The 24870-nt window shown below is 41.6% G+C and overlaps 1 protein-coding gene across 1 annotated transcript in view; it reads right to left on the reverse strand.

The window, feature by feature from the left end:
* Positions 1–349: 349 nt before the first annotated feature.
* TNFRSF21 (TNF receptor superfamily member 21) overlaps positions 350–24870 on the reverse strand; it is a 69055-nt gene continuing 44534 nt past the window's right edge. The window contains exons 5-6 of the mRNA XM_065885671.1: positions 3113–3341; positions 350–1775 (exon numbers count right to left, since the gene is read on the reverse strand). Coding sequence (XP_065741743.1) covers positions 1546–1775; positions 3113–3341 — 459 coding nt within the window. The 3' untranslated portion in view covers positions 350–1545. The remainder of the gene's footprint in view (positions 1776–3112; positions 3342–24870) is intronic.

Consider the following 24870-nt stretch of genomic DNA (forward strand, 5'->3'; position numbering starts at 1 on the left):
CAGGCCCATGAACTTATATAGACCCGCCCATGAGTATTAATTTCCAAGATGGAACTGAGTTAAGAAGAATATAATCCAAAGCCTAGTCAGCATTTATACCTCTCCACCTCCAAATCCTCATTTCTTAAAGCAGAGACAATCTCAAAAGCAGGAGCCTCAGATTTACCCCCAATAAACTAGGAAATGCTTGTTCATCCTCAATGCTTGGAAGTCCTTCTCTATGAATCTCTAGGTACTTTTCCAAACACAAACCTTTGCTAGGTTTTTAGAATACACTTTTCCAAGAGACTAATCAAAGAATTATAACATGAGCACACGAACAAGGCAAGGATTAAATACACTCAACTACTCAAGTAACAAACACCTAATATTTATTAATAAATTAGTACACTTGAAGGCAGTTTTCTGATATCAGTCCCTCACCACTACCCACAAACCCCACCCACACAAAGGGAGTCCACACCACCTTTGCATTAGAATTCAGCAACTAAGCATCAAAGAGCACGTTTATAAATGGGAGCAGAGTTGCAAATATATCAGACAAGAGTTCTTAAAGCTGCAGCCATTTTTAACTAAAGTGATTGAATGAAGGAAACCCACCAAGACCGAGGCCTCGAGGGCAGACCATACCTATCGACTATGTGTGTATAAAAAACAAGACATCTTGTAAAGCAAAGCTGGACAAATTCCCTTTGGAAAAGGTGTCATTTGTCACCAGCACTTCAATTGTGACTTTCCAAAGTACAGCAATACGTTCCAGAACAGCTCAATCTCTAAAAGTTGAAGTTCAAGTTCCTTGGTGGCCCAGTTGTCAAGCCACTCAAATAGCAAGTCATGATGGCTTGTGAGGATTTCATGTCTCCAGCCCAGAGCAGAATAGCGTAAGGGGAGCACACGTAATCAAGCATTCAACACGGTGTCCAGGTGAAAACCATACAATCAGCAACAGTGTGGTCAAGTTTCAGCCATAAATATGAACTACCCAACAAGGCATGTTAAAAAGATACTTCAAGATCTAATTGCATTACAGTAACTCAATGGGGTCTTACGTTTCTTGAACCCTTAGGAAAATTCATAAATGGCAAATAATAAAATAGTAATAATAATAATAAAGCAGATGTGAATGTTGAGACATGAAGACAGCTTATAGCATTCACAAGATGCTATGACACTTTTAAGAAGAAGTTAAGAGCCTCATAATCCAGTGTGTGGGAAAAGCCACACTGTATCTGTGATACATTAGGGGAATTTAAAGTGCACAGAACAATTTTGAGAATACATACGAAGGCAAGACAGAGAAAATATGGAACCTAAAAAAACTTCAGTGGTGGATATTCTGAAACAGTTGAAAAGGCTTATATGCTAACTTCCCAGGAGGGTTTTTAAAAAGAAAGAATGAACTCAAAACACTGGCCATATACTCTGTTAAACACACACACACACACACACACCAAAAAACAAAAATTAAAAAAAAAAAAAAAAAGAATAAAAACGCCACCCTGCCACTAAACTGAGTAATTTCCAGAGTGCAGTATTCCTCGTGTTCTACAACAGGTCGGGGAGATGGCTATAAACAGAGTCCAGGAGGGTCTGGCTGGCTTCCTGGCTCTTGACTCCAATGATCTCAAACAGCCGGTCCAGCTTGTCCTCGGCCTGAGGAATCTCTTCAATCACCCGCAGCTCCTCGGGATTCAGGATGTGGAGCATGTCATCAAAAATAGGCTGCAAGTCGCAGGGGTCCAGGCGCACCTGTCGCAGCACTGTGTCCTTCTTTTCTGCAGGGAGGAGAGGAGAGGGGACAGCTGTAACGGGACTGTATTGGGGGACGGAGGAGAGCTAAGGTGACAGCGACCGTCTCCCCAGGCTGTCCCCATCCCACCCTGCAAGGTGAGGGACTGAAGCTCAGGCACATTTTTAAACACCACAGTGGTTTTTACCGACGTTGCATGTAAGATAACAAACAAGATGTGTCTAACAGAGATCAGACAAGGATCTGCTGATCTGCTTGGATGCGTTGTTGATGGAACATGACATTTGCCTAGACTCAAATGACGTCTCCGAAATTCTCCTAAAACTCAGGAGAATGCTGAAATACTTAAAGAAACTTTAAAAAAAACAAAAACAAAACGTCACTACTTTCCCCATCTGTAACATGTTAGTAAGCAAAGATATGAGCCCAGCCTTTCCCCTCAAACATTCCAAGTCAATAATCGGCTATTCTGACTTCCTAATTACATTGTCATATTTTAAAATTAAACTGCTCAGAGCAAAAGCACATAAATAAGAAAATATTGCTTCTTGGGTCATATCTTACAATGGAGTGAGGAACTATAACTTCTACTACCATTTATAAAATGTATTCTCTAAAATATAATATGTAACATAAATTATAAACTAAAATATAAATCTTTATATAAGTATAGAGATATATGAATATATAAAGTATAAAATATAAATATGTGAAATAGAATTATTTTATAAATATACAAAAAACAACATAAAATATACCCCTTTCGGTAAAATATAACCGGTGTTACCCAAACTAGGAAATTTCTAACAAAAACCTGTCATCAGTATAGTGTACATGCTAATTCCCTACCCTGCTATTCAAAACTGCAAGTGGCAAATTATTTACCGAAAGTACCAACCCATGATGTTTAAAACATTGTTATTTGCAACCAAGCTTAACAGAGCGAAATTTAATTTCAGTCACTAAAACCTCTACTCCAGACTCTCAAGATAAGTTATACTTTAAATCCCTGGATTCTGCAAGCCTAGTAAATAATTTGTACACACACACAAAAAACCCTGCCAGACTACACGTTATCGGACCTTCCCCGAAACACACACTCGATAGCACCATGAGGATCGAGGGTGACCGATACTCCTGGACGCAGGCTCCCGGCCGGACAGTCGGGGCTATAAAGATTTTCTAGGCAGGTCCAGACTGGCTAATGACGTCGTTTCGCGCAGACCAGCCTCACCTCGGAGTCCAGGGAAGGTCATTTAGATGACCCAGCCCCTACTGGAATGGGGAACTGATGGAGGGAGAGATGCCACGGGCTCTTTGAGGGGAGGCTGAAGAATGAATGTGGGTCTGAGCCATCCGTACCTTTGGTTATAAAGGATCCGGTCCTGCTCAGCGCCGAGGAGCCGCTGGACGTGGAGTCACAGCGAAGGAGGGGCTCGGACTCGTCCACGAAGAAGCCCTTGTTCTTATCCAGCGGGGAGGGCTCCACCGTCAGAAGCGTGGAATTCTCAAGTTTCGGGTTGGGGTTGGCGACCGGGCTCGTGCTAAGCGGACTGGGGCTCCTCGGGAGAGCCAGCTTGTCAGTTTCCAGCTGTGGAAAGAAACAATTTTGAATTATATACTTCAAAAATTATAGAAACTGGGGCTTCCCTGGTGGCGCAGTGGTTAAGAATCCGCCTGCCAATGCAGGGGACACGGGTTCGAGCCCTGGTCCAGGAAGATCCCACATGCCGCGGAGCAACTAAGCCCGTGTGCCACAACTACTGAGCCTATGCTCTACAGCCCACGAGCCACAACTACTGAGCCCGCGTGCCTAGAGCCCATGCTCCGCAACAAGAGAAGCCACCGCAACAAAGAGTAGCCCCGGCTCATCGCAACTAGAGAAAGCCCGCGCGCAGTGACAAAGACCCAATGCAGCCAAAAAAAAAAAAAAAAATTATAGAAACCAAATGGAAAGCATCTGAAAAAGAATATACACATATGTGAATAACTGTATAACTTTGGTGTACATCAGAAACTAACACAAGATTCTAAATCAACTATACTTCAATTTTTAAAATAAAAGAAATAATTTTTAAATTAAAAAAATGATAGAAAAAAATGAAATTTAAAGCCCTTCTTGGGGCTTCCCTGGTGGCGCAGTGGTTGAGAGTCCGCCTGCCGATGCAGGGGACACGGGTTCGTGCCCCGGGCCGGGAAGATCCCACATGCCGTGGAGCGGCTGGGCCCGTGAGCCATGGCCGCTGAGCCTGCGCGTCCGGAGCCTGTGCTCCGCAACAGGAGAGGCCACAGCAGTGAGAAGCCTGCGTACTGCAAAAAAAAAAAAAAGCCCTTCTTGGATGCTTTTTTTGGGTTCCATTTAGTATTTTGTGGATAAATTCTCCCATTTTGACAGTCCATAACTTACATTATTGCTAGATACACACACACACACCCCCTTCAAAATGCACAAGAGGATATGTATGAACGTTAAAAATTAGGAAGCATATGCACCAAGCTGTTACCTCACAGGAGTGAAACTGGGCAAGAAAGTGAGGAGGAAGATGTCCAACAAAAATATAATTTTGTACCTGCTGGAAATGGTCTTAGATATTATCCAGCATATTCCCCTCTGTTTCGGGATGAATTACGTGCACCCAAAATTCATATGTTGAACTCATAACTCCTTGTACCTCAGAACATGACTATATTTGGAGATAGGGCCTTTAAAGATGTAATTAAGGTACACCTGGGCCCTCATCCAATATGACTGATGTCCTTATAAGAATAGATTAGGACACAGACACACAGAGGGGAAGCCATGTTGAAGACACAGGGAGAAGATGGCCATCTTCGACATGCCCAGGAGAATCAACCCTGCTGACACCTTTACCTCAAACTTCTAGTCTCCAGAATTGTGAGAAAACACACTTCTGATGTTTAAGCTTCCCAGTCTGTAGTAGTTTATTATGGCAGCCCTTGCAAACAAAAACACCCTCTCTTTACAAGTAAGGAAACAGGCCCAGAGAAGGTAAGTGACTGTCTTTAGGGCACCCAGCCAGGAAGTGGCAGAACTAAAACTCAACCCTCCGTTTCCTGATTCCCATTTCAAACTAGCTCAGGAAGTAAATAAAACTGCTTGAAAAAAATGAGAACAGGAGAACACCAGAGCAAAAGCGGCTGGAAGGAGAGAGGGAGAACCACCCCGCTGGAGCCAATGGATAGGCTCTTCAGGATGTAGGGGAGACCGTGAAGCTTGCATTCCAGGGCAGGGATCAGAGAGAAGATAACAAGAAAGCAAGCAAACAAGATGGGTTCAGATGGAGACAGTGAGCATCATGGCCGCTCTGGCTGGTGCATGGAGGCTGGATTTTAGGGAGGTAAGAATCAACACAGGAAGACTAGTTAGGATGCTGCTACAGTGAGCGGGCAGGTGACGTGTAATCATGGCTTGTACCAGGGTGCACAGTGGAGATGAGCGTAAGTGATGAGTGGTATCACCCCGTTTTGCAGGTGAAATGACTACGGCCCAGAGACGGCACACAAACCCGGGGAGAAAGTCAGTGCTCAACTCAGGCCAGCTGGACATCTCTAGTTGCCCCTGTCATTTGACACCATACCCTAGAAATCTGGCAGACACTGGTGGCATCTCCTAGTCGGTTGACTTATATTTTTATTGGTTCTTCTGGCACAGAGGGAAATCTGGGAGTCAGGTGGCCAGATGACACGGGGCAGGGTGCAGACAGTGATGTGCACTCTTCCCGGAGCTGTTAATCACCGCTCATTAGAAACCTCATGACTAGACTCCCACTTGTCAAGAGAAACATTTTCCAGTTCCTCAATCAGGAAGACATTGCCCCTTGTTTCAAAGGATGACGTTCACCAGTTGTAAAACGCACAAAGCAAAGCACAACTGCCTCTTTTACAAGCTTTACAGCCTGAGAAATTCTTGCAACTGTGCAGATTCTGAAGGCCTCTGACACGGCACATCTAATGTTCCAACAGCATTTTTCCCTTGTACAACCACCCGCATCCTACTTCTGCTTCCAGTGCAATCTTAAGGCTTGGATATCACGCATTCCCACCAGTCCTGTTCTGATCCACAGACAAGTGTTATGGATACGTTTTTAAGATTTGAATTCATTAGGCCCTGGCATGCATGTGCCCCTCCTCCCTGAAAATGCACATGGCCATTCATGCCAAAACATGTTTTTTATTCACTCAATTAGACAAAGAACACTTGTCTACGCTCTGGTTCTCAGGGACAGTACATTGGATGACCCGGCCAGTCAATATAGCGCACTGTTCTTGCTTAAAAAAAGAAATTCCTACCCACAAATCACATGCCTAAGAAATCCACCCACCTATTTCCTGAACTCAGTCCAAAACTTTCAATATTTAATATTCCCCCCAATTTTGCCAAAGGATATTATCAGTGGAAATTAAGTACATGACTTCTAACATAATTTGGAAGGCAGAATGCTGAATTGATGCTGTCCGACCATTAACAGTGAGTCAAGTGAATGGGAAAATGCCGCTAGGAATGGTTTTAGAAGTTCCACAATGGAGCTCACACCACAGCTAAAGCCAGAGACCATTTGACAAGCATCTTTCTAGAAAATCTATTCCTCTACCAAGTAAAGATATCTGTCACTATGTACAGGATACACAGTAGCTGGTTGCATTGCAGATTTCTCTAAAGTTACTTGCATTTTTTTCCTAGCAGGAAAAAAAAAATTTGCCCCTAGAAACTTACTTCTTTCCTCCCTTTACCGTACTATTGACAATATCCATCAAAATTGTTTTGCAGGGCTTCCCTGGTGGTGCAGTGGTTGAGAGTCCGCCTGCCGATGCAGGGGACACGGGTTCGTGCCCCGGTCCGGGAAGATCCCACATGCCGCGGAGTGGCTGGGCCCGTGAGCCATGGCCGCTGAGCCTGCGCGTCCAGAGCCCGTGCTCCGCAACGGGAGAGGCCACAACAGTGAGAGGCCCGCGTACCGCCAAAAAAAAAAAAAAAAAATTGTTTTGCAGCAACTCAAGCACTGTGTTACCTGTGACTTCTCTAATAAGAAACTGAAGCCTCAGGATGTGTGGAATAAATTAATTCTTTATTTTCTTAGTTCAGAAAGTTCATGGTTCAGTATTGAGTTTAGAGCAAATAAAGAGCACTTATAATAAGATTCAGATGCTAAAAGAGAAGACAAACGCTCTAAACAAGAAAGCTAGATGTCCACAGAAGTGGGTTGTATTCTCTTGGAAAAGATTTGAACATAAACTTATCAAAATAGTCACAAAAGAGATTTGCTCAGGAGCAAATGAATTTATTCCTTTTTCGCCTTTAAGCTTCCCAAATTCTCTACAGGGCCATATTAACTTTTATAATTAGGAAAACAATAAATGTTATTTTTAAAAGCAGTTACCACTGATAAGTATATTTTCCCTCTGTTAATTGGAAAATGTGGCCGCAACAGCTCTTATTTATATTGGTAGCCAAGGAACAGGACAGTTGGAAAATCATCTACTTGGCTGAGCTCCTCTCCTTACTTTTTTTAAGCATTCACAGGCACAAAAGGACAACACTCCTCCCAACTTACTGTGGTGAAGCAAATATTAAGACTTAAACGAAAGGCCTCTGGGAAAACTTGGCCAGTGAAGGCAATGGATCCACCGGATATTTGAAGTCCCTTTGGAGAAACTTGAAAAGTAGAGTTCTTTTTGCTCTATAGCCATGCTGTAACCATGCTAACTTAGAAGACTCATTTGAGAAATCAGGGTGAGACAGTAAGACAGACCAAAAACGGGGAGAAGGCAGGGATCCTGAGGGGAGAGCTCCCTCAGTAACCCAAATCAGTAAGAGTCTATTGTATGAACTTCAAGACAATGAAATTTATTTTGGCCAAATGAGCCCCAAATGTCCTCCTGATTAGTTTCCATACAAATACACTCTGTCCTTCCAGATACTGTATTTATTGGTCTAAACTGATAAGAAAAGAGAGATAAGTGGTTCACCTTACAGGACAGCTGAGTCATACCTAAAACTCCATTGCTGACCTGACTATTTTCCTTCCGGATTCCCAGAACCACTGAGTATGAGGAACCATCCAAAGGGATTAGGTAAACAAGCTATTGATTAAATTTCGTGGGCTTGAATGCCTCTGGGCTACAGAGGTTTGAGCAGTATCGGTGAGAACAATGATATAACTTGTCCTGGGTTGCACTGGAAAGAGCCATTTCCAGCTGTGTCCTTGCAACTGTCCACTCTTCTTCCCTCAACCAGCTCCCCAAACTGACATGCCCGCTTTGGGTGCACCATCAAATCACAACCTGAAACTGAACCTCAAAAGTACCTCTCCTCTTAACAAATATACACTACTATAGATAAAATAGATAATCAACAAGGACCTACCATATAGCACAGGAAACTCTACTCAATATTCTGTAATAACCTATATGGGAAAAGAATCTGAAAAACAATGGATGGATGTATATGTATAACTGAATGACTTTGCTGTATACCTGAAACTAACACAACGTCATAAATCAACTCTACTCCAATATAAAATTAAAATAAAATAAAATAACTCTCCTCTTTTAACATCAAACAAAATGCACTTCCCTGTTGACTGGCCCTTCCGAGGATAACACACTGTGGAAGGCTGAAATGTTTCTCCAGCCCTGGGGATGGTGGAGCCATGGATGCTGAAGCCATTGTCATGGCGAGGGTGGTATATAAGTGAAACAGGAGTTTGAGACTACTTTGCTTCTCTCCTATGATGGAGCAGCATTCCCGAGCATACTCTGCAAACAGGCAGGGGTGGAAGACTCCAGCCCCAGAAGCCTTCTTTTCAGCGTGTTTCATGATCTTCATAGTCAACTCCTAAAAATCAAAATCATGACAATCCTGGAACATCGTGGCAAAGGAAGAAAGGAAATCTACCACTAACTAGCTGTGTGGTCTTAGAAAAACCCCACCCCTTTTCAGATCTGTTTCCTCATTTCTAAAAGAAAAAGGTTACTCTAGGTCATCTCTCTTCAAATTGTCTTATTGTTTGTCTCACTATGGCTCTTTCATTCTCCCCACTCCCCACCTACAGACCCCCAACTCCCTTTCTCCTTCCAAGTTACTTCCACTGGTTCCTCAACTAAGGTTTACCACTGAGTTATTTTCAATTACTACCTAATTACAATCTCCCTGTGGTTGCACAATTTGTTTTCATAAAACTAATTAACAACTTTGCTGCATCAGTGATCCCCTGAAATGAAGCCTTAATTACCCAGCCCTGATGCCCCTTGCCAATCTGCTAAAATGGTTCAACTTAACCCCTTGGTTCCTGGTATCACTCAGTCAGATTCTACAAGATCCTTTTCTCTCCCCTCTGTAGCCAGATATGTCTGATAGACTCAAGAAGAAAGCTCCTTACAATTAAAAATCACCTTCCTACTGAACTTTCCCTCCAGACTTCATCCAACACTTAGAAAGAAGGAAGAATTCTTTTTTTTTTGGCGGTACGCGGGCCTCTCACTGTTGTGGCCTCTCCCGTTGCGGAGCGCAGGCTCAGCGGCCATGACTCACGGGCCCAGCCGCTTTGCGGCATGTGGGATCTTCCCGGACCGGGGCACAAACTCGTGTCCCCTGCATCGGCAGGCGGACTCTCAACCACTGCGCCACCAGGGAAGCCCAAGAAGGAAGAATTCTTATGTTACATTTGTGAAAACTTCTGTCACTTTAATGATGGTTTTCGAAAACCCATTTGCTAAATTCAACGGAAACGAATTGCTATTCCATCTGAGTTGACCAGCTTGTTACTCAGATCCAGTAAACAATAAGGGGCTTTAAAAAATAAGCCATCATCAGTACTCTGCTAAACAACTCAGCATGAAATATATGGAATCCATTTGATGTTAAGGTAGCGCTTATTAGCTCCATTTTACAGATGAGAAAACTGTGGCTTTAAGAGGTTTAAGTAACCTGCCCAAGATCACAGAAGCCAGGACTCAAGATCAGACATGGTCTAGTTTCCAAGTAATCGTCTTTGCTGAGTCATGTCACTTCCCTGTCTGGACCCACTGCAGTTACAGAAATTGACAAACCCTGTAAACTCAATACAAAGACATCACATGACCAGAAGGGGCTGCCCTGGCCCATACAGTCTGCAAGGACCTGTAACTCAGTGACAGATCTTGAACCTCAGCTGGATGACTGCCCTGAGATAAAGATGAGAGATTATGTAATGAAACTTAAAAGCTTTTGCACAGCAAAGGAAACCATAAACCAGATGAAAGGACAACCCTCAGAATGGGAGAAGACATTTGAAAACGAAGCAACTGACAAAGGATTAGTCACCAAAATATACAAGCAGCTCATGCAGCTCAATATCAAAAAAACAAACAACCCAATCCAAAAATGGGTGGAAGACCTAAACAGACATTTCTAAGACATACAGATTGCCAACAAACACATGAAAAGATGCTCAACATCACTAATCATTAGAGGAATGCAAATCAAAACCACAATGAGGTATCACCTCACACCGGTCAGAATGGCCATCATCAATTAATCTACAAACAATAGATGCTGGAAAGGGTGTGGAGAAGAGGGAACACTCTTGCACTGTTGGTGGGAATGTAAATTGATACAGCCACTATGGAGAACAGTATGGAGGTTCCTTAAAAAACTGAAAATAGAACTACCATATGACCCAACAATCCCACTACTGGGCATATACCCTGAGAAAACCATAATTCAGAAAGACTCATGTACCACAGTGTTCACTGCAGCTCTATTTACAAGAGCCAGGACATGGAAGCAACCTAAATGTCCATCGACAGATGAATGGATAAAGAATATGGGGCACATATATACAATGGAATATTACTCAACCATAAAAAGCAACAAAATTGAGATATTTGTAATGAGGTAGATGGACCTAGAGTCTGTTATACAGAGTGAAGTAAGTCAGAAAGAGAAAAACATATACCATATGCTAACGCACATGCATAGAATCTAGAAAACGGTACTGATGAACCTAGTGTCAGGGCAGGAATAAAGACGCAGATGTAGAGAATGGAGTTGAGGACACAGGTGGGGGGAAAAGGAAGCTGGGACGAAGTGAGAAGGTAGCATTGACATATGTACATTACCAAATATAAAATGGATGGCTAGTGGGAAGCTGCTGCATAGCACAGGGAGATCAGCTCGATGCTTTGTGACCACCTAGGTGGTGGGATAGGGGGGTGGGAGGGAGGCTCAAGAGGGAGGGGATATGGGGATATATGTACACGTAGAGATGATTCACTTTGTTGTACAGCAGAAACTAACACAACACTGTAAAGCAATTATACTCCAATAAAGATATTAAAATTTAAAAAATAGATAAAGATGAGAGACTATGTAAATAACCAGACACTTCAACTGTGGCCAATAACTGTTTTCTATTAGAAAATATTTCCGATCCCAACAGACCAGTGACTATTTAAAAAAACACAAATTCAATTTCCACTAAAGGTTTATCTCAAAGGAATTACAGTCACAAAAAAGACATGACTACAGCTATTTAAGGATGATGATATTATCTGAAGCTTGTTTCCCCCATTCTCCCAGCTGCCCGTGTAATCAAGATCGAATTAGATTTCATGACCTCCCATAGGTCCATGTAGGTATGTAAGATTGGGCTCTGATAAAAACGAGCACCTTCCTCCTTGCTATACAAATATCTCTTGATATCTGGATCTATGTAGTTCCTACCTTGAGAGAACAGGATTTCGGATGATAAGAAACGCTTTGTCATCCAAAGCTATGTGGTTCCAGGACTTCAGATCTACATGAGGGTTCAGATAATGATGGTTACCAGCCCTATCACAAAACATGTACCTGAATCTATTCAATTCCTAAGTTCAGATACTAAAGAATACCTGTATACGAGGATTTCTCCCTAAAAAAAATAAAACAAATACACCACCTCCAACAGAAAAGGGGGAAAATAGGTGGGTTTCTTTAAAGTTCCAGCTGCTAGGGGACAGACTTTAATTATTCTTCCGAGTGTGAATTCTTGTTCAATCCAACCCAGAGAAAGGGGTCTTAAGAAGAACAACCCAAATTTACTCAGCAAAATTTTTTGCAAACAAAAAGAAAAAACTTAAGAGGAAATTGAGAAGACGCTGATTCCTAAACCTTTAAAAGAAGGGTTATCATTTATAAGAAATTTGGAGGGAAGTCTTAGAAAGAGGAATATGGACTGGAAATATATACACACATATATAGATAAAGCAAAGATGTCAAAATATAATTGTTGAATCTAGGTGGTAGGTTCTGGGTGTTTGTTGTACTGTGTTTTAACTTTTCTTTGTTTCCTAAGTCTTATTTTTGAAAGTTAGGACAATAAATAAATTAAAAAGAAGGCTAAGGGCCAAATAACCTGAAGACAGAAATTCCCCAAACTTTTCCTAGGCTTCTGATTATTTTAGTCTTTTGTTGACCTTCCTTCTTTCTTCTCCGGCCCAGCCCAGAACACAGGAAAGGGAAGCACAGAGGGGCTTCCATTGCATAAGTAGGGAACAGTGCTAACACTTAAACGTAAATCATCAGCTGGCAAGCGGACACTGCAGCGTTATGCTGTCTAGATCTCCCTGGGTTCACTGGAGGTCACGGGATGGAAGCAGGAACAGGAGTACAATGCCAAGATGCCCTGTTCAGCTTCCCTGGGAACCCCTGCGCTGGACCACAGAGGCAACAGAGCTGAGTGAACACTGAGCTATGCACTGCCCAGGTAAGCTGCAAGCCAACAGCAGCACCTGCAGAACCAAGTCACCCACCCTCAGGAAGCTCACGGGATTCACGTGACCAAAAACTGCCCAAACCACTGGGAAATTATTTTAAAAGACACCCTGCACGCCCCCTACATCTGTCCAAGCACAGGATAATTCAAGAATTTTGTTTCAACTGCAACCTTACTTAAGATTCCATTTAAACATTAGCCCAGGCGAGCTGGCCATGGCTGGGTTCTCCTTTAAGTATCTCAAGCCCCAATCAAGGCAGTTGTCAGTCTTGTGTATATATGTCATCTGCTAATTCTGATCATGTCTAAGAGTTCATTTCAAATCCACCCACGTTTAAGCCAAGGTGTGGTTGGTGGCCAATCCTTGCCTAGCAAGAGAACTTAAGAGGACTAGGTGCACGGTGGGGCGAGGGGGCAGCCACAGGAAGCCACAAGCAGTGCTGTGCAAAGCTGCCAAAACTGGTAAGAACCAGCTGGCTCCGGAGGGAGGAGAGGAGGGCGTGGCCACCAGCTGCTGGCACATGTGTCTGCCAAGCAGTCCAGGCTGCTGACATCAACCGTAATGTTGCAGCCCTGAGCTGACTCACCGGCTAGCTTTCTCAAAAAAGGAAGTGAGGAGAGATAAGTCAGGGGGCCCCACCATTATAGGAGAAGATTGTGCTGTTGGAAATGCCTCGGGTTTTCGTAAACTTCACTCAATGAGACCTCCTATTAGGAAGCCTTTCCCACAAAAAAGCCTTTGGACAATTCTAATCATGAAAAAAGGTTGCAAGAATCATAAGCTTGCCTTAAGACAAGATAGAAGTATCCAACTATATAAAAGGAGGTCTTGTGCATTTCAAGTTTGCAAGGCACCTGTGTACTTAAGCTATGTACAGACACTTACTGTACAGTAGCTTTGACCCTTGATTTGGGGTACATTAATCTTACAGTATTTATCCACCCAACCCCAGACTGAGATACTGGTCCAAGGGGCCTTCAGTAGCTGCCAGTAAGTTATTTTAATGGCTGTCTTGAAGTTAACAACTGTTATAATGAAATAGCCTACCTGGTGCTAAATAAAGCCTTTAGAATGTTTTTTTAAAAAAGTATGGAGGATAGAAAATAATTTCATGGGAAATGCATGACCTTGAAATAAGAAGGCTCAAGCCGACCTTTGTGACTCAAGTTTTCTGAACGTCCCAAATTTGATTAAATTAGTGTTGTTTAATAAAATCGTTAATTGGATTCATGCCATTAGAATTAGACTATACATGGTACACAATGCCACAGGTACAAAAGGGGACCCTGAAACTACTTCCCCCTCACTAAACCCTGACTTTAGCTTCTCCGTACCTACCACCCCCAGTGTTAACTGTTACCAATTCCCCGTGTATTCTTCCAGACATTGTCTATACTTATACCAGTTGGTAGGTACATATATTCTCTACCCCACTCCAGACCTTCTCTTTCATGTTTTACAATTTTTTTTTACAATATGGTGTTAAGGTATACATACACACTGTCCTGTACCTTGCCCGTTTTTGTTTAAAAACACTTCTTGAGGTTAGCACATAAAGAGCTGACTCACTGTTTTTGATAAGTATATACTGTTACACTATACAGATGTTCCATAGCTTACATAACCAGTTTTCTATTGAAGGGCATCTGTGTTGCTTCCACTCTTTTGATATTAATGAGGGATACTATAATGAATACTTATACTTGCATCACTCTGCACATATGTGGGAGGTATATAAGGATATATGTAGGATGGGGTCAGGAGGGGATGGATTGGGAGTTCGGGATTAGCAGATGCAAGCTATTATACAGAGAATGGATAAACAACAAGGCTCTACTGTATAGCACAGAGAACTGTATTCAATATCCTGTGATAAACCATAATGGAAAAGAATATGAAAAATAATGTGTGTATATATATATGTATAATTGAATTACTTTGCTGTACAGTAGAAATTAACACAACATTGTAAACCAGCTATACTTCAATAAAATAATTTTTTTAAAAAAAGAATATATGTAGGGCTTCCCTGGTGGCGCAGTGGTTAAGAATCCGCCTGCCAATGCAGGGGACACGGGTTCGAGCCCTGGTCCGGGAAGATCCCACATGCCGTGGAGCAGCTAAGCCCCTGCGCCACAACTACTGAGCCCGCATGACTAGAGCCCGTGCTCCACAACAAGAGAAGCCACCGCAATGAGAAGCCCAAGCACCGCAACGAAGAATAGCCCCTGCTCGCTGCAACTAGAGAAAGCCTGCGTGCAGCAACGAAGACCCAATGCAGCCAAAAATAAAAATAAATTAAATAAATTGAAAAAAAGAATATATGTAGGACGTACTCCTAAGAGTGGAATGTCCATGGTCAATGGACACGTCCTTAGGTAGAAGATGCCAGATGGCCCTCTGAAGGGGCAGGGCTGATGTACACACCCATTGGTGTACACACCCTTATTCCCTTCACAGTACAAGAATGGCGTCATACCTTTCCCTCTTTGCCAGTCTAAAAGGTTAAAGTTGTATCTCAGTGTAGGTTTCAATTTGAATTTTTCTTATTTGAGCAAGGTAAAAAATAAATAAAAATCTGTATACCTTTAAGAACCTTCAGTGTTTCTTTTCTGTGCACTGTCTTGTTCACAAACTGCCCATTTTGCTTTTGGATGGTTGGTTTCTTAATTAATTTGCAAAAGCTCTTCATTATTAAAGGAAGTTAACCCTATATTGCAAACAACTTTCCCAGTTATTATTTTGTCTTTGATTTACATATGGTGTTTTCTGGCTTGTATATATATTGTCAAGTAGTTGAATCTTTCTTGTATGCCTTCTGTGTTTTATATCATTCTCAGAAGAGCCTTACTTATTGTTGTGATTATAAAAACAAAAACTTTCCTCCATCTTTTTCCCTAGTACTTTTTTCCCTAAGCCAATTGAATGGTTGGTCATTCCAGCCTGCCCCCTGACTCAGCCCAACTGTGGATAAATCAAAGTTCCTTCTGTAAAAAAAAAAAAAAAAATTAATGAGGAATTCAGTAGTGACAGCTGTCTCTCCTAAGGAACTGGTGAGGAATAAGCGATTAAAATGTTGAAATTAACTAGTGTACAATAAAACCTACTGCTGACTGAGATACAATTCCTTATCAGTAAGTGTACGTACTTTTGGAACTTGGGTTATAACAGATGAACAGACAGTCTCACAAACATAGGGTGGAGAAGCTAGGCCAAAACTGAAAGGTATTAAGCTTCGTCTGAATATAAGTTTTGGCTTTAAAATAAAAATATAATATCCAGCACTGGTAATTGATTGAGAAAATAAGCTTCTTTTCACAATATTGATTCTGATTTCCTTCCAATGCACATTTTGAGAAAGCCGATAAGGGTGTGGATTAAAGGGGTAGAAAATGTCATCAACTGATAGACGCAGACTTTTCTGAATGTTGAGACACTGTGTCTCAGGAAAAAAAAGAAAAGCCCACTGCACGTCCTCTATGAGGCAGTCTCACAGAATGTATTCTAAAGTTTGGCTCACGTACGCATCCCTCCTATAAAACGGCCAGCATCCTGAGGGATGATTCCTGTTGTGTTTTGGGGTGTGTGTGTGTGTGTGTGTGTTTTCTTTTCTTTTTTATACTATTTTGAAAGGTTACTTTCCATTTACTGTTATTACAAAATAACAAAATGGATATATTCCCCATATTGTACAATGCAACCTTGAGCCTATCTTATACCCAATAGTTTGTACCTCCCATTCCCCACCCTTATGTTGCCCCCACATTGGTAACGACTAGTTGTTGTTGTTGTTGTTTTTGCGGCATGCGGGCCTCTCACTGTTGTGGCCTCTCCTGTTCTGGAGCACAGGCTCCGGACGCGCAGGCTCAGCGGCCATGGCTCACGGGCCCAGCCACTCCACGCCATGTGGGATCTTCCCAGACTGGGGCACGAACCCGTGTCCCCTGCATCGGCAGGCGGACTCTCAACCACTGTGCCACCAGGGAAGCCCTGTTGTTGTTTATTTTTTAACATCTTTATTGGAGTATAATTGCTTTACAATACTGTGTTAGTTTCTACTGTATAACAAAGTGAATCAGCTATCATATACGTATATCCCCATATCCCCTCCCTCTTGTGTCTCCCTCCCACCCTCCCTATCCCACCCCTCTAGGTGGTCACAAAGCACCGAGCTGACCTCTCTGTACTATGTGGCTGCTTCCCACTAGCCATCCATTTTACGTTTGGTAGTGTATATATGTCCGTGCCACTCTCTCACTTTGTCCCAGCTTACCCTTCCCCCTTCCCATATCTTCAAGTCCATTCTCTACATCCGTGTCTTTATTCCTGTCCTGCCCCTAGGTTCTTCAGAACCGTTTGTTTTTTTTTTTAGATTTCATATATGGTAGCATACGATATTTGTTTTTCTCTTTCTGACTTACTTCACTCTGTATGACAGACTCTAGGTCCATCCACCTCACTACAAATAACTCAATTTCGTTTCTTTTTATGGCTGAGTAATATTCCATTGTATATATGTGCCACATCTTCTTTTCCATTCATCTGTTGATGGACACTTAGGTTTCTTCCATGTCTTGGCTATTGTAAATAGAGCTGCAATGAACATTGTGGTACATGACTATTTTTGAATTATGGTTTTCTCAGGGTATATGCCCAGTAGTGGGATTGCTGGGTCATGTGGTAGTTATATTTTTGGTTTTTTAAGGAACCTCCATACTGTTTTCCCTAGTGGCTGTATCAATTTACATTCCAACCAGCAGTGCAAGAGGGTTCCCTTTTCTCCACACCCTCTCCAGCATTTACTGTTTGTAGATTTTTTGATGATGGCCATTCTGACTGGGGTGAGGTGATACCTCATTGTAGTTTTGATTTGCATTTCTCTAATGATTAGTGATGTTGAGCATCCTTTCATGTGGGTAATGACTAGTTTGTTCTCTATATCTGTGAGTCTGCTTCTTTTTTGTTATATTCACTAGTTTGTTGTATTTTTTAGATTCCACATACAAGTGATATCATACAGTATTTGTCTTTCTCTATCTAACTTATTTCACTAAGCATAATACTCTCCAAGTCTACCCATGTTGCTGCAAATGGCAAAAATTTGTTCTTTTTATGGCTGAGTAGTATTCCAATGTACATAGTGTGTGTTTTCATTTAGTATAGCCGGTGCCTGGTACAGGGCTTGAAACACAATGGGTGTTCCATTAACGGATGGTAAATAAATTGCTTGTGTTAAACTGTCTCATCTTTAAAGGCTACTAAAAAACACAAAAAGCATGTGTAAGTCTGTGTGTGTTGGGGAGGGAGGGTATATCAATCCCAAGATCCCAAGAATCTGTTTCCCAGACTTTTCCCCCAATAACCTGTACTCTTCAAGCTCAACTACCGTATTTCATTAATTCTACGGTGGATATTTCTTTTCACATTTTAACATCTCTGAAATAGGGATGTATCTAACAACTATAATTAGCAATGTTTTTATTGCTTTCTTAGTGGTACCTATAACAACGGTACATACATGGTTGCCATGGCATTCAACGAAATACAGAAATATATCTTAATTCTAATACTGACCTATATCTCACAGGGCCATGAAGCTTGCTAGATAAAAGCAGATGCAAAGCACCCAATGTGTTTGGGACACAATAGATACTCAGCAAACACTGGTCCCCTTTCTGCTTAATCTCCTTTCACAGAAAGTAGAGTGGTATTGCTCTTGAGTCAAAAAACGAGAGTGTAGAGTTCAAATTCCAACATGGAAAACAGTAGCTAAGATTCACTGAGCCCCCCCTAGTAGATGTCAAGTGCAGGACTGGACATCTACAATCATTACCTCTACTATGTACACTCTATCTCACCAGATGCTTATAAGACGGCTACGATTTCAAGAAGTAGGGAACTCCCTGGCGGTCCAGCGGTTAGGACTTGGTGCTTTCACTGCTGTGGGCCCAGGTTCGATCCCTGGTCAGGGAACTAAGATCTTGCATGCCGCATATTGTGTCCAAAAAAAAAAAAAAAGGAAATATATATATATATATATATATATATATATATCTGTTCTTATTTTCTAGGTATATTTTGGTGGGTCGCATACCCCTGCCTTCTGACGCTATCTTACAATTCCTCGTGCACACTTCTATTATACATTTGCTTATCCCACTGAATTGTCGTTATTTGCACGTGTCTCCATCTCAGTGAGTGAGCTATTGAAAGGCACACACCTTTCTTCTTTACATAGTACCAGGAACACAGCTGGTGCTCGACAAAAGATTGTTGACTGACTGAATGAAACCTTGGAGTATGATAACAAGTAGAATGGCCTGAAATGTCATTAAAAGTCTAAAGGCTTATTCATAGACATGGCTCCTTTGTACACAATAACCACCTAAAACACAAGCATCACTCAGTGTACTCGGGCCTACTGTGTGTCAGCAATGCCTTTACAATGTCCCCTTCTCACCAACTCACAAGTTCCCCAGAGCCCACAGTCACACCCTGCAAATTAAGTAACTTGACCTGAAATGACCTTCCACACAGTGGTCACACAGAAGTCAGGGGCTCGACACACATGAGTTTAGCTAACATCTTAAGGCCTTAGGACAATAATCCCTGTTCTCTAAGAGATGATCAACTGGCAAGTTAAAGACAGATTTGAAAAGCCAAAAAGTCAACAGCTAAAGGTACAGCTGGTATTTGCCTCCACTCACCCTCGCTATATTAAATTTCTGAAAAGAGCTGGTCTCAGTCACACTGTAGATAAAGACAGCTGCATCCTGCAGCTGGTAAGAAAAAAAAAAAAAATCACGTAGTTCCCTTTGCAGCAAAAGCAGTGGTACCGTCCTCGCAAATAGAATGCCCACTGCTCGCCTCACTGGTAGCTTCTCCCTGTTGATTATACAGAGCAAAACCACTCAATCTCCAACACAGAGTCCACTATAGTTGAGAGAGAGAGAGAGAGAGAGAGAGAGAGAGAGAGAAAACTCTGTCCCTGGGATGTAGGTTTCCTATGTGGTTTCTGGAAAGGATTAAGAATCTCTAACAAAGAATCATTCTACTACCATAGAAGTTAACCATGACAATTCTGGCTTCAGAGCCACTGGTTGGTACATTACAGTGTAGTTTTAATCTAGCTAATCGAAGGAGGGCAGGGGGGATGAGCTACCCAAACCCCCTGCCTGATCAACACCAACTCTTTTCATTTATGAATCTCTGGTCAAAGCAGGAAGCTAAAGTAACACTTTATATTATTTTAAATGCTTGTGGTTGTTTTTAATATGATCATTTCTTTTTATGGAAGTGTAGTTGATTTACAATGTTGTGTTAGTCTCTGGTGTACAGCAAAGTGATTCAGTTATACATAGATATATTCTTTTCCATTATGGCTTATTACAGGATATTGAATATAGTTCCCTGTGCTATACAGTAGGACCTTGTTGTTTATCATTTTTAAATGTACCTAAAATTCCTTTTGCCTCCCTTTCTCCAAATGAAACTATAAAGGAATGCTGGAAAATTCAAATCACCACGACTTCCGAACCTAGCCAGTAAGCATCACTTTCATTACCTCATTTTTTTTACATCCCACAGTTCAACAAGCCATTATCTGATTTAATTCTGAAAAGCACTTGAATTCCCATTTTAAATAGAAAACTCTGAGTCAGAGAAATCATTTGCCCAAGGTTTCCTAGAGAGAAAAAAACAAGTCCAAGGTGAGGGAGAAAAGAAAAGAAAATGACAGCACTGGGTAAGCCTATTTGAATATACAAAGTCCCCCCCACAAAAAAAAAGAAAAGAAAGTAAGGAAACCTAGAAATCCAGTTGCTCAATTTCATGTCCTTTTTCTGACAGCCCTTGAGAGCAGGCCTGTCTACACACACACCATCACCTTTGTTTCTTCACTAGAGAAAACATCCCTGCCAGCCTAGGAACGCTCACTCAGCCAGTAAGGAATAAATATCTACAACTACTAGAATTTCCAGTTCTTGGGCACTGAACGCAGGTGGCAACTCTCGTGCTCAACCATCTACCTGTCAAGCAGTCTTGGACTTGGCTGTCCCTTCCCACCCGACACTGAGCAACCCTTGGCGTTCAGGGTTTAAAGGATCCACCATGTGAGTTGGAGCTAGTCAGGAACATTCTTCCACCTCTCTTGCCTCTAGAGCCTGGGAATAACTGCAATGATTCATGGTAAACATTCACCAAGAGCTTTCTGTGGGTCACACTGACCTAATTTCACAACAACTCAAAGAACAGGCACTAAGGGTGCTCCCATTTTCTCAGGAAAAAACTGATGCAGAGAGGTCAAGTAATTGACCATTGAGTCCCCAGTGTGATATGCTGCCTGGACAGGAATTTAACCCGGCACACGTCTCCACACTGACATCCCGCTCTGGAGCCTTAATGTCGATCAACTGTACATCCACCAATTCCCTCCTCCCTCCCTCCCTCCTGGGTTTACTCCCTTAGATTAAACATTGATATGTATACGTTTCTTCCCTTCAATGGTAAGCTTCCCTGACAGCAATGACTCTGTCCTCCTTGTCTTTGCATTGCCCAAAGTCCTCGGTATAATATTGCACACGTAATTCGTTATGTAATACAGATTTAAAAATAAAATAAAATCACATTCCCCTCCTTTGCTATTTAGCAGGGGAAACTTAAACCCACGCAAGAAAGTACCGAAAGAAAAATAACTATCAAGCTTAAGTTCTACTTTCCAGCTCACCTTCAAAAACAAAGGGCAAATAATGCAATTTATTTTAGTCAGCGGGCACTTTCCAGATGAAGAAAAACAGTTTACTGCCGGAAACCTACACCGCGTGTTCTTTAGGCCAAAGAAAAATGATCTCAGGCAGAGATGGGGAATGAAGAACAACAGAAAATATCAGTGAGCAGGTGGATCATGACTGTGTAAAACCGTAATAATTGTGCCTTTGGGAGGTTTAAGAAATGTGTAGTGTTAAAACGTATGACAACAAAAACACAATACCAGAGAAGGAGAAATAGGATTCAAGTCTTTTAAGGCTGCTGTGTGGTCTGTAAAGTAGTCGAAAGTACACATTTATAAAATGGCTCATAATTTAAGTAGGCGTGTTGTAACCTCCGGGGTATCCACTAAAAGTAAAGAAAAAATGTGTAACTAAGAAGTTAAGAGGAAAAGTAGAATAATAAAGAAATGCTTTATGAACAAGAAAGGAAAGGGGGACGAGAACAGATAGGACAAATACAAAACAAATAATAAGATGGCCAAATACACGGGTAGTTACGTTAACAATGTGACCACACTGAAATTCTCTAGTTAAATGACAAAAACTGTCAGCATAGATTTTTTAAAAGCTTGAATATATGCTCCTTACAAAAGACTTTCTTGAAATTAAGCCACAGAAAAGAATCAAAGTAAAAGGACGGGAAAAAAGAGAGAACATAAAATTTGGAAGACTGTGTTAGGTTTTTGTTTTGTCTTGTTTTTTAAAGAGTTTCGGCAAAGTCCCAGTAACTTCTAAACTACTGTCCCACTGCTTTACTGCTTCTCCCAAAAGCTCATGACCAGGAAGGAAAGAATTCAGACGATTCTGGAAGGCTGGGTTCAGTTTTGATGTTGAACTTGAAAGAAGAGCAAACGGAAACACCCAGCTCATACCTCAGAGAAGGAAAGAGTCGGGGAGGTCAATGAATACATAAAACTGTATGAATGAATGAATACATAAATCCAGACAACTGAATATTATTTGGTGCTTAAAACAAATGAGCATTCAAGTCATAAACAGACACAGAGGAAGCTTAAATGCATATGACTGAGGGAAAAAAGCCAACCTGAAAAGGCTACACACTCTATGATTCCAACTATATGACATTCTGAAAAAGGCAAAACTGTAGGAGACAAGGAAAAGGTTAGTGGTTGATGTGGGAGAGAGGTGGGTAATGGGGAAGAGAGAAATAGGGAAAGCATAGAGGATTTTTTGAGCAGTAAAAGTATTCTGTATGATAGTATAGTGATGGACATATGTCATTATACATTTGTCCAAATCCATAGCACAGGTAGCACAGGTACGACACCAAGAGTGAACCCTATGGTAAACTATGGACTTTGGGTAATTATGACGTGTCAATGCAGGTTCACTCTTGGTAAAACTGTACTATTCTGGTGAGTGAGATTGATAACGGGTGAGCCTGTGCATGTGTGAGGGGAGGGAGTATACAGGAAACTCTGTAACATCCCTCTCAATTTTGTTTTAAACCTAAACCTGCTCTAAAAACTTGTTTAAAAAAAAATGCAAAGAACAGTACACCAAAAAGTAAATCTTACTGTATAATTTGTTATGCATAAATTTTTTTTTAAAGTAAGACTCTGGATGTGTTTAACTCAAAAATGGCTAATAGGCCACCATGGTTAATAATGGACCAGCTGTCCCTGAGAGAGGTAACTAAAGGGAACACCAGGGCTAATCCTTCGAGTGGAACATAACATAGGTGTTCTCAGGCTCATGAATAGGAAAAATCATTAACCATTTTAAACACACACACGGAGTCATTTTTGCATATTATGAGTCCATTAACTCCTGGGGCAAAGTCTCAAACTGTCAGCAGTACCACCGTACACACAGAACACAGGTCCACTAGAAAATGGAAACTAGGTCTCAATTATGCCCCCTGCGTTTTGATTCTCTTGTTTGACTCCACAAATCTCAGAGATAAACTATAAGCAAACTGTGCAATAGCTGGCAGCCAGAAATCCATGCTCGTTGGCTGCTAAAATTAGGGTAAGAGCTGGGTCCACAACACTGCCAGACAATGATGGACATGATTAAAACATGGAACAAGAAGCTTAATACTGCCTTCTCAGCCTCCATACTAACATGCAGGCTACACTAGAACCAAGAAGAAGGCTACAAGATGTCTTGATGTCACTGTTTCTTACAAAATAAACAACAAAAAATAGATACTAGAATCTTTTGTATACGGAGGAGATAAGAGGAAGGAAAAAACTAAAAGGAACAAGAGCTTGGCACTTGGGGACTAAGGGTTTTGGTCTCTTATTCATTGACCCAGTGATTTTGGCTATAATCACTCTCCCTGACATGTAGTCTCCTCCATGGAGTCTGCACCTTTGGCCCACTTTTCCCAGCACCTAGGACAGTGCCTGGAATAAAGTAGGTGCTCCATAAACATTGATGAAACTCAATGGTACTATAAGAGAAACATACCAACGTCATTTGGTATAGACAATATTCTACCACCATCATTACCACCATTAAGAAGTACCTTAAAGACTAGGCCCAAATTCTAAGTGATTGCTGAGTGTACACAGAGAGAGGAGACAGATCTGCAGAACCCGAAAGTAAAGTAAGTTTTAGGCAAATATGACCCAACATAGCAAACCTCAGCCAGTCCTCAAGGAAGAATGGATGGCGCATAAACCACTGTCTGCTTTTCCTCAATTAAAATGAGGATGGTTCCGTCTTTCAATTCAGCACAGTAAAACAAAGCCCTACCTATCTTTCCTCGTGGGCCTTTTCAGCTGTCATTTAAAAAAATGTTTTAAACCACAAAAGTAATGTTTTCATTATAGAAAATAATTTTTAAAAAATCACTTCTAATTCAACCACCTAGATTTAATAATATTAACATGTATGCATTTTCCTATGTTTACATTTGTTTTTTCTAATGATAAACCTTTGAACCCTTAACAATACATCATGATCATCCTTCCGCCTTATTAAATATTCCATTGAACCGACATCAATTACATTTTCTCTTTTTGGAGGCATTATCAAGGCGATCCAGTGGCTTATTCTCAAGCATCTAAATCCTTCTTCAAATCTACTGCTCGTCCTAGTAGTTCTTTCCTTAAAGCCAGCACTCCAAGGAAGCACAATAATGGTTTTTTTTGTTTGTTTGTTTTTTTTCCGGTACGCGGGCCTCTCACTGCTGTGGCCTCTCCCGTTGCGGAGCACAGGCTCCGGACGCGCAGGCTCAGCGGCCATGGCTCACGGGCCCAGCCGCTCCGCGGCATGTGGGATCTTCCCGGCCCGGGGTACGAACCCGTGTCCCCTGCATCGGCAGGCGGACTCTCAACCACTGCGCCACCAGGGAAGCCCCACAATAATGTTTTGCCTCTTGAGTCCCTTTGTTTGAACTGCAGCCATTTTACTAAACTGGGGGCCAAGCATCTCCCTCTCCTTTCCCCAAATCCAGCTACTCAAAGCCTCGTTTTAGTTGTGAACCATACTTAATTGAGATCATTTCGCAGAAAGTCACAAGACACTGGTGTGTGCCTTTGAATAATTACCCCCGACTCTATTAGTAAATCTCTTTTCTGAAATTCCACATTTCAAAAAAGTTAAAAATACATCAGGGGTTTTAAA

The sequence above is a fragment of the Phocoena phocoena genome, chromosome 10 (genome assembly GCF_963924675.1).
Source record: "Phocoena phocoena chromosome 10, mPhoPho1.1, whole genome shotgun sequence".
NCBI classification, from domain to species: Eukaryota; Metazoa; Chordata; class Mammalia; order Artiodactyla; family Phocoenidae; genus Phocoena; species Phocoena phocoena.